Consider the following 16174-nt stretch of genomic DNA (forward strand, 5'->3'; position numbering starts at 1 on the left):
CCAGACAGGGGGCTCAGTACACACTCCAGAAGAGTAGGCTGAGGGGTCTGGGCTCCAAGTTGACCTACATCCTCAGCCTGCTTCAGTTTCCCCAGTTGCTCTGAGAAACAGCTCTCAGATGGAGTAAATACACTCTGTGAAGAGGCCCTGGGGTTGGGCAAGCCATCCTGAAGAATCTTAAAGACAGCCTTCCCGAGACCTGGAGGAGAGAATAGCTGGTTTTTGGAGGGAGCCACTGGCTGGCTGGGTCGGTCTAAGTCCGTCTAAGAGTGCTTTGCAGTGTTTGTAACGCCTGAACATGGCCGCGGTAGAGGCTTGGAGCCCCACTGGGGACCATCTGTGACTGTGACCCAGGAAAGCATGCTGGCTGTGCAGAACGCATCTTCCCTTCTGGGATGGAGTGAGGTTCTGAGCTGTTCTGCTGTCTGGAACCTGAGAATCTGGTGAGGGGCTGGTCATTCTCCCTGGAGAATGTGCCACCTGTGCACACTCCCCACTCGCCCAGATTGCAGGGTGAGCTTCTGAATGCTGCGGTCCCACTAGGCCCCGACACCACCCTGAGGTTGGCCATTGGAGGAGCCCATCCATTCTGTGTTCTCCCCACTCTGCTTTCTCAGAATCACCTACAGAATTCGTCGACACAATGGACCGTGGACCCCCAGAGTCCATGTGGATGCCACAGGGCTCCCTGAAGTCAGTACTGAGTTCTCAAAAGTGCTGATGCTGCCCTCTGGTGTCCTCATTCCTAGACTGGCTGGGAGGGTAGGTGGGCAAGGGGGCAAGAGTCCCCCAGGTATCAGCCAAGGAAGGACCATAACAAAGACTGCCTCCTCCTGACCCCCACGCTAAGAGCAACACTAGTGCCATCACCAATATATTTTTTGTATACATTATACTTGTATGAAATATAAGTATATAACAATATGTTTAAGATAATTCGGTTGCCCACCTGTTAAAAATGAGTAAAATAAAATTTTTTAAATATCAATAAAGTTAGACAATTTAATGAATCATGACTTTCATTCACAAAGTGAGTTTTTAATATTCAGGAGTAAACTGTCAAGAAACGTATGACATAGATGAAGCAGACCACAAACTAGCCACAAGAAACAAGATTTATATACACAGTAGTTCTTAACTGGGACAGTCTGGCCACCAGTGGATACTCTAGAAATATTTTGGATGGTACAGCTGGGGGTGGGGGCTGCAATCCAGCATCTATGTGTATCTATTAGTACAAACATAGAGAACAGGAGAAAGAAAGAATGACATTTATTTTAAGGAACGAGCTCATGTCATCGTGGAGGCTGGCAAGTCCACAATCGGCAGGATTGGGCAGCAGGCTGGTGAAGCAGGTTGACGGTATGTTTATAGTCTGAAGGCCATCTGCTGGCAGAGCCTTCTTTGTGCGGGTGAGGTCAGTCTTTTCTATTATTAAGGTCTTAACTGAAGTCCACCTGTATTATGGAAGGTAATCTGCTTTATGCATAATGTCTACTGATGCTAATCTCTAAAAAACACCTTCACAGAAACATCTAGAATAATATCTGTCCATCGGTAGACATCACAGTGAGTTCCTTGGTCTGATGGAGTGATGGTCAGGTGCCCAAACTGGTGCAAAATCCTCTGTTGTGATTCTTTCATAGTATTCTGAGTATTTGCATCTACCACCTGGGCGGCAAAGCACAGTCCAGAGTTGGCATCTCTCCTTGTCAGAACCCCTTGTAGCCCTGGGTTGCTGGCATCAGTCTGAGCTGACCCTGTGCTCAGGGCCTGCCCACCAGTGCACCTGTGAACATCCATGGTCTCAGTGTCTCGCGTTGGCAGACAAAACAATTGTTATCAGCATTTTGGATTCTCAGAGGGTACAAGAGGTCTACAGGCACCTCAGTGATGCTGTGTATTCCAGCTCTAGACCACCACAATAAAGCAAGTATAATAAAGTCAGCCACACAAATATTTTAGTTCCCCAGTGTGTAAGTTTGAAATATTGTGAATATTGCCAAAATGTGACACACAGACATGAAGTGAGCAAATGCTTTTGGAAAAATGACACCTATAGACTTGCTTGATACAGTTATCACAAACCTTCATTTTTTTTTTTTTAAGTTATCTGTGAAGCATAATAAAATGAGGTCTGCCTGTTTGTCTACATTCAGCCCATCTCAGTGTTGCTGCAACACCCATGTCCACAGATTTCATGGACCCAGGTAGTTATCTCACAGGAGCACATGGGGTATCTTTGTTCCAGTCACCTTCCAAACCTGGAAAGGGGCTCTTCTGATAGGCACTGACATGTCCTACTCTAACACACCCCTCAAATGGTCATCACTGATTTCCATAGGACTGTGCCCAAATGGACATCCTTAAATAGGCCACTGCCCTCCTGCCTGATATGGCCAGGCCATTAGCCACTACCCCAGTCAGTAAAAACTCAAACATGGGGGCTTCTACAGCTCAGTGCTTCATCACTGCTAGGAAAAATGCATGTAATTTAGCCCAAACAAGCTGGTCCTTTTTAACCTATTTCAATCAGTCTCCATTTGCTGGTCTTTACGTAGAAGCTTTCCAAACAAAATGCTGTCCATTCAACTTGGAACTGCCGTTCACAAAGTGAACAGCTCTTTGTCGGTCAGTCGAGAGCAGTTTGTAGGGCACTGTCCGAGTGACTCCCAAGTAGAGCCCAGCACCTCCTCCTGGTCCCAGAGTCCGCCCCGGGTGCAGAGGCTTCCTGCACCTTCTCACATCCTGCCGGCGGCTTGGTCTGGTGTAAGCCATTTCCACTACCATGTCTATATGGAAACCTTCTGGGCACTGCCACTTGCATTAGAGTGTCTCTCGACATCGTCTGAGACATCACTGCTATCGGAGCTTAAGATTTTATATCCTTCAGTCACTGGGGCAGCTTCAGTTATTGTCAGGTGGCAAGGTGGTAAACCCCCCTCAAGTGGAAGTTCTCCCATCCAAAGTCCCAGCAGCTGCCCCTAGGGGGTTGCTTACAGGCTGTTGCCCTCCACACAGGGCCACCATGGCACCCCACCTTCTACCCCACACTGGGTTCAGCCAACCTTCAGTTCAGTCACTCAGTCATGTCCGACTCTGTGACCCCAAGGACTGCAGCACGCCAGGCCTCCCTGTCCATCACCTACTCTCGGAGTTTACTCAAACTCATGTCCACTGAGTCAGCAATGCCATCCAACCATCTCATCCACTATAGTCCCTTTCTCCTGCCTTCAATCTTTCCCAGCATGCAGGGTCTTTTCCCAGCATCAGGGTCTTTTTCAGCCACCCTTACTGGTTTCCATTTAGCATGTCCCGAAGGGAAGTTATATGCCTTCTGTTTTTATAAGATGAGGTGCAAGACTGCACAACTGCCCTCAGAAGCCAATTGCAAGCCCAGGTTGTTACCTCTGCTCTTGACTGACAGCTAGGCTATAAATCAGATTCCCAAGACCGCCCTCCTCAGGTTCAACTAATATGCTAGAGTGGCTCACAGAACTCAGAGACAGTTTACTTACCAGATCACTTTTTATGAAAGAAAATAACTCAGCCAGATGAAAAAGAGCCCTAGAACAAGGTATGGGGAAAGGGCAGAGTTCCCATGCCCCCCCCCCCCAGTGAACACTCCCCATGTTGCCATGTTTACCGACCTGAAAATTCTCTAAACTCTGCCCTTTGTGTTTTATAATTGATTGAATCATTAATTCAACTTCCAGGCCCTCTCCCCTCCCTGGAGTTTGGGCAGTTGGAGGTAATGGGCACTGAAAGGTTCTAACCCTCTAATCACGTTGGTTCTCTTGGCAGCTAGCCCCGATGTTTAGGCGGGGTCCAAAACCCAACTCATTCATCTAACAAGAGACATCTTTGTTGCTCTAATCAGAAAATTCCAAGGGTTTTAGGAGCTCTGTGCCAAAAGTGAAGATCAAGACTAAATGTATATTATACATAAATCACACCATCACAGGCCGATTCCAAATTGTTTTTCAGAAGAATGCTGGTCTCCCTATGGATAACAAATCCACTAGGACGGCCTTCAACTCTGTTCATTAACAGGCCAAACCAGGACTTTCTTGGTTAAGAGAACTAGAATAGAATGGGAAACTGTCCTCTGAAGATGTAGTTAACTTGGCAAACCGATTAGCCTGCACCCTAGATGAGTCTACTAAGAAAGAAAAACAAACATTAAAATCCTTAATATTTCAGTTCAACAGGTAAGAGTCCCCTAAGCGAAGTCCTCCCAGCCTTCATCATTATTTTAAGAAGCCAGGACATTGAAAGAAAGACTTCGAGAAACCAAAGCGCTCTGGGCATCTTCAGTCACCCAATCCATCTTTCTAGTGTCCTCCCACTTCTCAGTGATGGGATTCCAGGAAATCAGTTTTTCCAAGTCTCCCTCTTAATTGGTTCACAGAAACAACTCTCCAGACTGGGAATGAATTTTCTATACTGGAGCTACATTCTCAATGCTCAACCCCAGTACTACTGAACAGTCCCTGCCTCAGAGCTCAATTCCCAATTGTGGAGGTCTCCAATAAACCTCAGCAAATCAAGAAAAAATGATCCTGAACCCACAACACTTAGTGCTCTTCCAAAAGGAGTGAACAGATCGTGCCCTTACACCAGACTGGTGGTGATAAAGTGAGGGGGCAGGTGGACCCGCTATTTAAAGTGCTGGATATTATGAATCTGAACACCAGTGTGCAGGCTTCAGTGTTGCTTTCCCAAGTAATGAATTCTCAGCAGACGATATCAGGCAATTATGCAGCATTATGTGGGAAGATATTGGATCCAGGGTTGGTGTCACATTCTAAAAATGCAATCCAGAAAAACTGTCCACACGGCTCCCTCCCAGATGCTCCAAATTGCCTGACAGACCATTCGAGGTTTGGCAAGTGAGTTTCACAGAGCTGCCCACCATCTCACGGGTATAATTCCTGGTAATGATTGGCAGGGCTTCCCTGGTGACTCAGTGGTAAAGGACCCTGCCTACGCTGGAGATGCAGCTTCCATCCGCTGGTCGGGAAGATCCTCTGGAGAAGGAAATGGCAACCCATTCTAGTATTCTGCCCAGGAAATCCCACGGACAGAGGAGCCAGGTGTGCTATAGTCCATGAGGTTGCAAAGAGTCGGACATGACTTAATGACCAAACGGCAACAATGATTTGCATGTATCACTTGATTCATCAGCTAAAGTAACCTTAGACAACCACACAGACTTTGATTTCGTACTTAATGAATAAGGAGGCATTTGTCCAATAGCAAATACTACTACTACTACTACTTGGATAAACACCTTTGGAGAAGTAGAAACTCAATTTCACAAGATGAGGGAACAAGCACAAATTTCACCCGACTCTCCTTGGCCCTTTGATTTATTCTGCTACCTTCAGGTCTAGGGTCATGGTTTAGAACCATCACACAAGCTAGTTGTCATATATTACTTTCGCATTCTGCTTTGCATAGTTTTGGCTTTTTGTTTCTGTTTTTATTTTTTTTTTCCCCATGCTGCATAGCTTGCATGATCTTAGTTCCCCAACCAGGGACTGACCTTGGGCTCTTGGCAGGGAAAGTACAAAGTACTAACCACTGAACCACCAGGAATTCCCTATTTTAAAACTTTGTACATGTTTCTTGTCAACCCCCTGCAGAAATGCACACTAAATAGAATGATGGTGACTCAGTGCCTTGAGATGACTGCTGATGCTTGTACCTTCTTTACAAGATATGATTTTAAGAGGGAAAATGGCTGAGAGTTTCTCCTTCTACTTTCCTTATTACTCAAACGTGGCCTCACTCAGTGTCAATCACTATGCACTTTCTCTCTGATGTGGGACACGATGTCCAGGCAAGGTCCTGGCATTGAGGGACAAAACACAATTCTGCTAAAACTGATCAGTGATGGTCTCAAGGAAAGACCCGGATCAAAAGGGAGAGGGAAATGCGGAAATGAGCAAAGGAAAGCTCAATCAGAATGGGGTCGCGAAGCTCTGAAGGGAAGGCTCTCTCACGCATGCGTCCCTCAGCACAGCTCACAGGCCCAGCGGGAAGATTTCCTGACTCAGAAACAAGCTACTCACTGCAGCCAATGGAAAACCAGATCCCTCCTAATTTTCTCCTCAGTTCAGTTCAGTCGCTCAGTCATGTCCGACTCTTTGCGACTCCATGGACTTCAGCATACCAGGCTTCCCTGTCTATCACCAACTTGCCAAGATTCCCCAAACTCATGTCCATCGAGTCAGTGAGGCCATCCAACCATCTCATCCCGTCGTCCCCTTCTCCTCCTGCCTTCAATCTTTCCCAGCATCAGGGTCTTTTCCAAATGAGTCAGTTCTTCAAATCAGGTGGCCAAAGTATTGGAGCTTCAGCTTCAGCATCAGTCCTTCCAATGAATATTCACGACTGATTTCCTTTATGATTGACTGGTGTGACCTCCTTGCAGTCCAAGGGACTCAAGAGTCTTCTCCAACACCACAGTTCAAAAGCATCAATTCCTCCTCCTGCTGCTGCTGCTAAGTTGCTACAGTTGTGTCCGACTCTGTGCGACCCCATAGACAGCAGCCTACCAGGCTCCCCCGTCCCTGGGATTCTCCAGGCAAGAACACTGGAGTGGCTTGCCATTTCCTTCTCCAGTGCATGAAAGTGAAAAGTGAAAAGGAAGTCGCTCAGTCAATTCATCCTAAAACCTAGTAAAAGCTGACCTTCCCCTTTGTCTCCTCCAACTTGCCACACAGTTTGCTTGTTCTGGATTGAAATTCTGATTCCAACAAACTCATTTTGGCCAAAGATCTTATTTCATGCTAAGAGTCAACACCCTTAACGCAGGCTGGAGGTCCTGATGGCTGATCCTACCTGGGTTCTATCTCTAGAGGAGACCCGAATCTGGGCTCCATTCCTGAGGGGTGATGCCCGGTTGGGGGCCCATCTCTGAGGGATGATCCCAGCCTGGTCACCATTGCTGATGGGTTAGGTTGGGCCTGGTGACATCTCTGATGGTAAAGCCAGCTGAGCTGACTTGACCAGTTTTTAGAGGCACTCCAACAAGTGTCTAAGGAAATATAATTTCCACATTTCATGTGACCAAGGGCAAACTTCCTTCACCGTGACCTATTTCCTCATTCCCACGTTCATACTGTACTTACAATGTGTCCAGGAAACACCAGTGTTTCTCAGCAGCCCCACCTCACTCTTTGCTCTCACTGCCCTGCCTGTCTCAGAACCTGATTGTAAGAAGGATGTCAGCACTCAACGAGAGATTGCGCTGCCCGCCCCAACTGTCATGTGATGGGGGGTGAGTCCTGGCTACTGCAGCCAGCCAGCACCTGGCCACCCATGCAAGGGCTGGGGCCACCCACCATGCAGAAACACAGCCCAGAGAGTGACAGCCCTGATTCCAAGTACAGCTTCCAGAACTTCAATCTTTTAATTCAAAAATAAACTTCACTGCATAAAATACAAACTTGGGGAAGAGCAAAACAGATCGCATACCACTCCATACTCATTCTCTTGGGCCGCCCTAGCCAGTGCTGAGGCCTAGCACTGACTGAGGTGCCCAGGCCGTCTTTGCTGGCTTGAGGAGCCTGAGCTGTAGAGAGCAAGGCAGCCCAGCGGCTGTCAACCTCCAACAGGGCTATGAGTGCCCTGACCCTGTCCCTCCATGTTCGACTGCTAGCAGCCTGTAAGCCACATCCCCATGCTCTCACTTGTATCCCACACCTGAGCAGGAGGATAAATCCAGGTGCTCCCTCCTTTGGCACCTGTGGGAGGTTCAAACCTTGCCAGGCCCTGCCCTCAGCAGGAACTCACATGGCTCCTCTGATCTCCAGAGCCCTGAGCTGGGCTCCTGTCCTTGCTGTCTAGCCACTCCTGACCTGCTGGAGAACCCTGCCGTGTCCTCCCCAGAGACCCTGATGATATAAACACTCAGCCTCCCCAACCGTGGTGTGGGTGGCTTAGTCTTCGCACCCTAACATAAGCTGGGATGGCTCCACCTGCCCTGCAGGGACCATGAGGACATCTAGGTGACCTAGATGCTGACCCCCCCGCCCCTGCCCCACACCAGCCTGCTGTCTGGCTTTGGCTCCAGCCGTGTGGCTCTGTCGAATCTGGTAGAGCCTCACTTACTGAGTCAGCAGTGTCTACAACTCACAGGCATTTAGGGACAGGATTATGGGATTGGCCCTCCCTAAAGTGGCCCTGGGTTGTGTCTCAGCCTGGACCTGTGTGTTCAGAACAAAGCTGCATGTGACGCTAGGCTTAAGGGAATGACGTTGACTGCATTTCACCCAGGTGGTGGCTCCATCTATGGGGGCTCAGGAGACAGACTCTCTGTGAGATATGGGTCCAGCGGATGGTCACTCCTGAAAGAGCAATCTCTAGAGAGAAGAAACAGGAGCCCGCTCCCCCACCTGAGTCCCAGGACATGGCCTGGGAAGGGACTCTCGATTGTAGGCCATCTGCCTGTCCAGCTCCAGCCCAGGTGCAGCAGCTCTGGTCCCTCGTCATTACAGCTGCGTCTCTGGCTTCTTCCCAGGAGGGAGGTGGGGTGGCTGTAGCGACTGAGTCCCCTGCCGCTGCTGCTGTAGTCTCTTTAGCGCCCTGTAGGCGTTCACGGCCCGCTCCCTCTCCTCCGTCACAATCCTCTGTCTGGCCAGTGAGGTGGTCAGAGGCTGGGACATACTGCCAGGGCTTAAAAGCTTCTTCAGCATCAGTGATTTCTTGCCAGGCTGAAGAACAGAGAGAGGGAGGGTGAGGCACAGGTTCGGGAAGAAGGGGAGGTTAAGGAAGGGTCTAGGTTAGTCCAAAAGTCTAAAAGTCAGTCCGTGAGAACACGGTGCTCTCCTGTATGCCCTGGACCCAGCAGCATCAAGGGGCAAAAAGGGCAACTCCCCGAACCCCTGCTTACCTGGTCCCTACTCACGCTCATCCTGGGCTTGGCGGTCAGCTCTGGGGGCTGCAGTGCAACCTCACCAAACTTCACCGTGTCTGGAGGGCCAGATGAGCACAGCTGAAGCCTGCTGCCTACACAAGCCCCGCAGCCACGGCACCCAGAGCCAGTGTTAGCCCACCCACTGACCCCGACACAACTGCTTCCAGAAAAGCTACCTTGGAGCAGCTCCTGCTCTAGCCTCTCTGCTGCCTTCTCCTCCTTCCTCTGCCGGGCCTTGTCCAATCGCCGCTTCTGGAACCTGGGAAGAGCACAGTGCTCCTCTTACTCCTAAACCCTCGGTTCACAGGACTCAGGAAGAGGCAGAGGTCACCCCTGCTCACGAAGAATGCTCCACAGCAGACCCCAGGGGCCTGCCTCCAAACCCCACGACCCACAGAGAGCACTCCTGAACCCAGCAGACCCTCCCAAAGTTCTAAGTCAAGGGTCCTCAGCATCAGTAGCCCTGGAGCCACGTGACAATATCTAGAGATGTCCTGGGCTATTACAATGTGTGTGTGTGGCAGGGGTGCTCCTGGCACCTCATGGGTGGAGGCCAGGTATGCTGCTCACTGTCCTATGGGGCATGGAACAGCCCCCACCCCAGAGAATCACCTGCCCCAAGTGTCAACCATGCTGCTGAGTCTCAAGGGCCCTGCACAGTAGCATGTGTGATGTGGCTCCTTACCGTTTCTGGAATCAGCGTCCAATGAGTGCTGGAGATCACTGTGGCTTTTACTGGTACCTGGGACAGGTTTTATGTGATGTAATTTTCATTGGCTAATATGAGTACGTGAACTATAAGTGGACATGGAGAAACTCCACAAAGCTGAAAACAATCAAACTTTTACAGCTTTAGGGAAATTTCTTCTTTTCTTTTTAAATTAAGGCCACGCCACATGGCATGCAGGATCTCAGTTCCCCCAAGCAGGGATGGAACTCATGCCCCTTGCAGTGGGACCACTGGGCTGCCCGGGCAGTCCCTGCTTTCAGAGAAATTTCTGATGAAAGCCTGGCTTGGTTCATGATGAAAGTTTCAGTAGAGGTAGAAACACATTGCAAAAAGCATTTGTTTGCTAAAACCACTGCTCAGCCCCCACCCACAGGCTCAACTCCAGGGCTGAGAGTAGGGATGGGCAGCTGGTGGTGGGCTTCCTCCTGGTGCCAGTATCTCCACTAGGAAGCTGAGTCTGTGAGGTCACAGAACTTGTCCAAATGACACAGCTATAGGCTCTCAAATCTTTTGGGGGCTGGAAAGGTCAATCCTGGAAACTGACTTCTGTGGGCCAGGCACAGTCCACCTGGTGGCTTGCAAGCACTCCTGGGAAGGAGCCTCACCTTTTTTCTACTTCCCTATAACGACTGGCCTGGAGGGAACAGCTAGCCCTCGCTTGGCTCCTGGATCCCTTGATGCTTTCCACAGAGAGGCACAGACAAAGCTAAGCCTTCAGAGTTCTGGGGATTCAGAGCCTCCCAGGTCAAGAGGCTGAGGTGCAGAGAAAAACAGCAACTGACACCAGGTCCTGCTTGCTCTGAATCACAGGAGTGGGGAGGGTGCCCCTTGGCAACGAGAGGCTGTCAATGTAGAAGACATTCGAGGAACCCCACAGCCTTGCCTCCCAGCCCCTCCAGCCCCCACTCACGCTTTCTTCCTCTCTGACTTCTTCTTGGGAGCAGCCTGCACCTCGGGCTGCCGGCTGGCCTGGTTCTTGCTGAGGAACAGCACATGCTGGGCCTCCTGTTCCATGCGCCGGACATAGGCCCTGTCGGACTCCCACTTCCTCTGCTTGAACTTGGGTATGGCAATGTCTGGTTCCACTCCCTTTGCTTCCTTCTCCAATGTCTTACTGAAAGCTGCCTGGGCTGAGGACAAAGGGAGACCTCAGAGAGGAGTGATGAAGGCAGGGGGGTGGACCGGGTGGTGCTGGGCTGGTCACCCATGTTCATCTCCCCTCCCCAGGCTGCAGAAAGGGAAGAGCAGACTCACACGCGAACTAAACAATCTCTAAGATGCCAGCTGGGGGCACCCTGGGGTGGCATCCCCAAAGCTCACTGGCACACATCAAAGACATCCTCTGCAGCTCAGCTGAAAAAAGTGACGAGACCTTAGGTATCCATCACTAGATGACCAGCTGAATGATTCCCTTTATGTTCATCCAGAGGTGTCACTGCACAGCTGCTGAGGAGAGCTTCATGGAGTTATGGGAAAGGGCATGGAGATCTACAAAATCCACTGGAAGGGAAAACCCAGGACACCAAACAATATACAGAAGGAAAGTATAGCTTTTACTAATACGTGAATGTGAAATATGTATAAGACTAACATGTGAATAACTAAAATAGGCATAACATTTCCCCTGGGAAGGTAAAAAGAAGATGAACAGTGATTTCTTTTAGGGGGAGGGAACAGGATTCAAAGACGCCTCACCTCATACCTTTCAGAACTGATTTCACCATATACGTAAGTTTATATTTTTTAAAATAATTTAACCCCCTAAAAGTGCTGACTCTATACGGCATGGTTCAGAATGTGCCATCATCCATCTGGGTCAGTGACCTCCCCTACCCCTCTGCTTCCTCAATTCTTTACTTCGCTATTGATTTGGCAGCCATCTAATCCCCAACAAAAAGACTAAGGTTTACAAAGAAATGACAAAATAGCATTGCTGCAAAATCAGTGTCATGTTTAGGAACACATACACCTATATGTGTACATGAAACACAAACACTCTGGACCCAATTCCCCCAGCATTCAGGGAGAGGCTGACAGGTGGGCACCCTAGCTGGCCTTGGGGAAAGGGGCGGGGTGGGGGTGTGTAGAAATGAGCTTCCTAGAGGGTCTGATCAATTCCCTCCATAACCTCTGGAGACCATCCACTTCTCTCCACCATGACTTCTGCACTCTGGTCCAAGGAACCATCATCATAGTAAGGCTGGCCTGCAGTGTCTTCTCATCCCCTCAATCCTTACATAGCGACCTTTTTCTTCAAGTAAATCTGAACTGAGTGTCCACTCTGATTTGTCGCCACTACTCTTGGGGGGCAGTGGTAGAAATCAACACTTCCATCTTAGCCCATGAGGCCCCAGGGGCTCCTTTAGGAGCCTCACCTGAAACCACCTTATCACCTGCTGCCACCCGCCGCTCTGGCCTTGGTGACACCAGCCTTCAGTCAGCCTTCCACATGCTCCTGCACCGTCTGAACTGCTCGGGCCTGGCAGATTTCTTTTACCTGAAACGCCACTGAATACTTGTTCAATTAAGTGGATTCAAACACACAAGGCTTTATGGCCACCCAGCATAGGCCTGCAGTTACCCTCTTTCTTCCTCTTCTTGTTACTGATAGGATTTTTCATCTCTTGCCGGCTCCTCATAATCTCTCGCAGCCTGAAAGGAATTTCCTGTTCATCCTGGTTCTTGGGCTTGCAATTCACTTTCTTCTTTTCTTTGCTGTGAAGGAGAACACGGGGGTGAAAACAGGTCTCAAGTGGAGCATAAACAGAATCAGAGAAACCGAAGCTCAGCCTGGAGAAAGAAACTTCGCAGGCTAACCCTGGCCGCTGTCGTGCGTGCCGCTCAAGGGAGCACGACCTCGTCCTAGCCGGCCCAGAGACTGTCCCTGGACCTCCCAGGACCCTGCGTGGAAGGACCTGACTTCGTCCAGGATGACAAGACGGCGCCCGGAAGGTGACATGTGCCACACCGGAGACTCCGTCACGCCTCTGTCGACCCAGCTGACCCTCCGGGACGCCCACCGCCCGGACCCAGCAGCGAGCTGTGCCCGGCATGCGGAGGGGCGCCGAGGTGTCTTCAGGGCAGTGAGATCCGCACCCACCTGCGCGGTCCCGGCCGTGGCGCCGAGCGCTGCTTCCCCAACTCTTGCTGCCTCCGGCCCTGCGGTCGCCCTGGTCTCCCAAACCGCGCCGTTCCCGCCGGCACCACCGTCGCCGCTCCGCGCCGGAGTCCGGCCATCTCTCCAAGCACGGTGTTCACAAGAACAGCCACTGCCGCACTCTCGCGCGGTCCCGCCCCACGCCCGCCACTTCCGCTTCCTGCGCCCATCGGCGCCGTACGGCTCCCTGACGGGTCGGGATTGGCCAGGGCGGCCGCCTCTCACGGCCGCCTGCGGCGCGTGCGCAGTGAGCCAGGCCGCGAACAATGCTGCTGAGGAGGGTAACAGGGGGAGGCCGGGCGGTGATTGCCGCTATCCTCGGCAGGGCAAGTACAAGTGGGGACGGGGACGGGATATGTTCGGGAGGCTGGGCCACATAGGGGCCGAGGAGCCCTGCTTTTCCGGCCGTTGATCAGATCTCGGGGTAGTGCCGGCCGGTTCTGCGCTCGTTCCCCCCGTCCAGTACCTGTTGAACAGCTGCTGTGTGCAAGGCCTTTGGGGAAACCTCAGTGAATAGGAGCTGATGCTCCTCGCTGGAGAAATTACAGAAATAAAGTTTGGGCCCTTGTTCAGTGCCCTGGAGACAGAGCAAGGGACCAGGGTGGGGGCTCCAGGTGAGGAGAAGGCTGCGCCCTGGACCTTGGGAATGACTTGGGCTTCTCCTGTGACAGAAGGAAGAGGGATGAAGAGGTGATGCGATTAGTCAGGATGGTCACGGGAGGGAAATGTGGGAGTACTGGTTGGAGAGGGGGAGGTGGCTGTTTGGCCTGGAGCTCACAAGCCTCCACCTCTGCCACAGTCCTGACCACCAGGCAAAGGCATCTTAGCTGGAGATACAGTCTCTCCACTCACCATCTGCTGGAGTGCCTGCCTAGTGCCAGGCCTTGAACCCAGCCTCTCTCATGAACTTATGGGTCATCCTCGTCCCAAGCGTCAGGTCCATTTTACAAATGGGAAACTGAGTCTAAAGACGAAGTAACTTGTCTAAGGTCATGCAGGAATTAAGGAAGCTGAGAAAGACATGGAGTCCCCTGCCAGTGACAGGAAGCCAAAGTTTACCCAGAGCAGGAGGCGAGTGGGGCCTTACCAGCTTCCTAGAGACTCATGTGCTTATCTGCATCCTTAGTGGCCGCTGTCCAGCTGGGACTGGTGCCAAAAGCTTCCTGGAGGCGGCAACCTTCTTCACAGGATCCAAGTCCGTGAAGCCCACAGAGAGTTTGGGAAGAACCATGTGGAAGTGGGGTCCCAAGCAGGTGCAGCGGGCACCAGGCAGCCCAAGTCCTCCCTGCCGGGTGGGGGCCCCTCAGGACCCCTGTCCCCACCACCACCTGAGCTCCAGCCACCCACCAACTGCTGCATGAGCGGCTGCCCCAACTGTGTGTGGGTGGAGTATGCAGATGCGCTGCTGCAGCACTGCCAGGACGGCGGGGAGCAGGCCCTGGCTGCCCTGGAGGAGCACGTGACTGATGAGAACCTCAAGGCCTTCCTCCGGATGGAGATCCAGCTTCGCATTAGGAGAGGAGGCTGAGCCACCTGGCCAGACACCCTCACCCTGACACACTCAGAATCCCGCACCACCACCTTTATCCACGGCCCGTTCGTGCTGCTGGTGTCGGCAGGAGTAGGAAGAGTTGTTCATTGACTTTGCCTGAGAATAAATACGTTCTCTGTGGTGGTTAGACAGCAGGCTTTTGTGTCATCATCTGTAGGCTCATGCCATATTATCATATGTCCACGGGGCACCTGCAGCCTTCACCAATCTGTGAAGGTGAAAATAAACCTGTTTCCTTGACTATTCAAGTGACAATGACACCAGGGGCCCCCTTCCATGTCCCAGCATCCCAGAAGTCTCACCCACAGGTCAGCTCTGGTCAGCCACTGTCAGTGATGCGGCAGAGGGAGGACCATCTGGTCCTGTGAGGTGGCCATTAGCAAAGCACTGGTGGGCACAAATGCCCACAGATGGCCTGGGAAGTGTCCCATCCATCCAACTGCAGACTTCCAAGCTCTGATACCAGTGCCCTGGATGGACAGGGTTAAACGAATTTAGCCCTATTTTATCTCCTCATTTAAAAGAAAAGCTAGGGTTGTGATCTGACGTCACAAAGGAGTTGAGCTGATAAAACAGGCCTTCCCAGGTAGAGGCCTTCAATGTAAAGCCAGCATTTTCCACAAAGGCAAATCTGTGGACAAAAGAATGAAACGACACAGCCACAAGACATGCTGCTGTGCTAATGCCTGAGGATACACCCAGTAGTGCCAGCTGTCTTGGCCAGCTAATGATATCATCCATAAGCAGCTGTGGTTTTTTTCAGAGAAACATGGTAGTAGCAATACAGGTTTGTTACACTTTATGTTAGAGACCATCTACTTCAATCATGTCCTACAGATTTGAAAATGGCCCAGGCAAAGATTTCCCTGGAGACAAAAGCACAACAGACCTTAGTGGGCCTGAGGCCCCGAAGGGGTCTACAACATAGAGATAGTTAATCTCAGAGATGTAGGAAGAAGTTTACTGTACTTTTCTCAATAAAACATATTTATGAAAAAAAGAGAAAGATTTTCTATGTGTATATGAACCTGGGGTTGATCTTTGTGAAGTCCCAGGGGGAGGAAGCTAGGGGAAGGGGAGAGATGTAGAAAATGCACCACTTGGTGGGAACAGCAAGTGCAAAGGCCCTTGGGTGGAAGGAGTTCCTTAGAACACACAGCAGGAGGGAGGGATGAGAGGTGAGGCCACCAAAGTGAATCAGGACCAGGCTACCTGGCTTTAGGGGCCAGAAAAGGGTTCCTCAGCAGTCAGGACTGAAAGTGGAGAGAGGCCTGAGATGGCAGCCAGCGCTGTATCATCTTTGCTTCAAAAATGAGCAGCTTCAGGGACTTCCTGGTGGTCCAGGGGTTAAGACTCCGTACTTCCAATGCAGGGGGCCTGGGTTCAACCCCGGATCTGGGAACTAGATCCCACATGCCACAGCTAAGAGTTCCCATGCTGCAACTTCTCGCATGCCACAACTAGGACCCAGCATAGCAAATAAATATTTTTTTAAAAACAAGCAGCTTCAGGAGAGGCTGGTTGTTCATGATCATACATCCCTTGCCTGCCCTGACCCTGTCCCCAGCTTGTCCTTCCCTTGACCGCACCTGAGTCCCTTCCCCCATCACGGGGGAGTCCTCAGTAGTGCTACCCAACCCCACAATCTCATTAGTGTGGTGTCAGGCACAGTCCTAATCAGCTTACCCAGCTGCAGGATAAATGCCCAGCCAGCGCCCTGCTGAGGGAGGCCTGCCACTCACACCCATGGTCCCCTGAGACCTGCTGCCCCAGGACCTGGTGAGTAGCGACCTTCTCAGGTTGCCTTTC

The 16174-nt window shown here is 51.2% G+C and overlaps 2 protein-coding genes across 3 annotated transcripts; one reads left to right on the forward strand and one right to left on the reverse strand.

The window, feature by feature from the left end:
• Positions 1-7458: 7458 nt before the first annotated feature.
• On the reverse strand, positions 7459-12893 carry CCDC137 (coiled-coil domain containing 137). The gene is made up of 6 exons (XM_068978314.1): positions 12757-12893; positions 12238-12371; positions 10567-10786; positions 9103-9185; positions 8903-8982; positions 7459-8723 (listed from the first exon to the last, which is right to left on the reverse strand). Exons 1-6 carry the CDS (start codon positions 12891-12893, stop codon positions 8502-8504), a joined length of 876 nt encoding a protein of 291 aa, XP_068834415.1. The 3' UTR covers positions 7459-8501.
• A 184-nt stretch (positions 12894-13077) lies between these two features.
• Positions 13078-14769, forward strand: OXLD1 (oxidoreductase like domain containing 1). 2 transcript variants are annotated; one of them, XM_068978810.1, is made up of 2 exons: positions 13078-13139; positions 13940-14769. In XM_068978810.1, the coding sequence occupies exons 1-2, from the start codon at positions 13080-13082 to the stop codon at positions 14339-14341; spliced, it is 462 nt and encodes a 153-aa protein (XP_068834911.1). In that variant the 5' UTR covers positions 13078-13079; the 3' UTR covers positions 14342-14769. The 2 variants fall into 2 exon arrangements, with proteins under 2 accessions (XP_068834911.1, XP_068834912.1); XM_068978811.1 differs by having other exon boundaries at positions 13080-13150; positions 13945-14769.
• Positions 14770-16174: the final 1405 nt, after the last annotated feature.

The sequence above is a fragment of the Capricornis sumatraensis genome, chromosome 8, assembly GCF_032405125.1.
Source record: "Capricornis sumatraensis isolate serow.1 chromosome 8, serow.2, whole genome shotgun sequence".
NCBI lineage: Eukaryota > Metazoa > Chordata > Mammalia > Artiodactyla > Bovidae > Capricornis > Capricornis sumatraensis.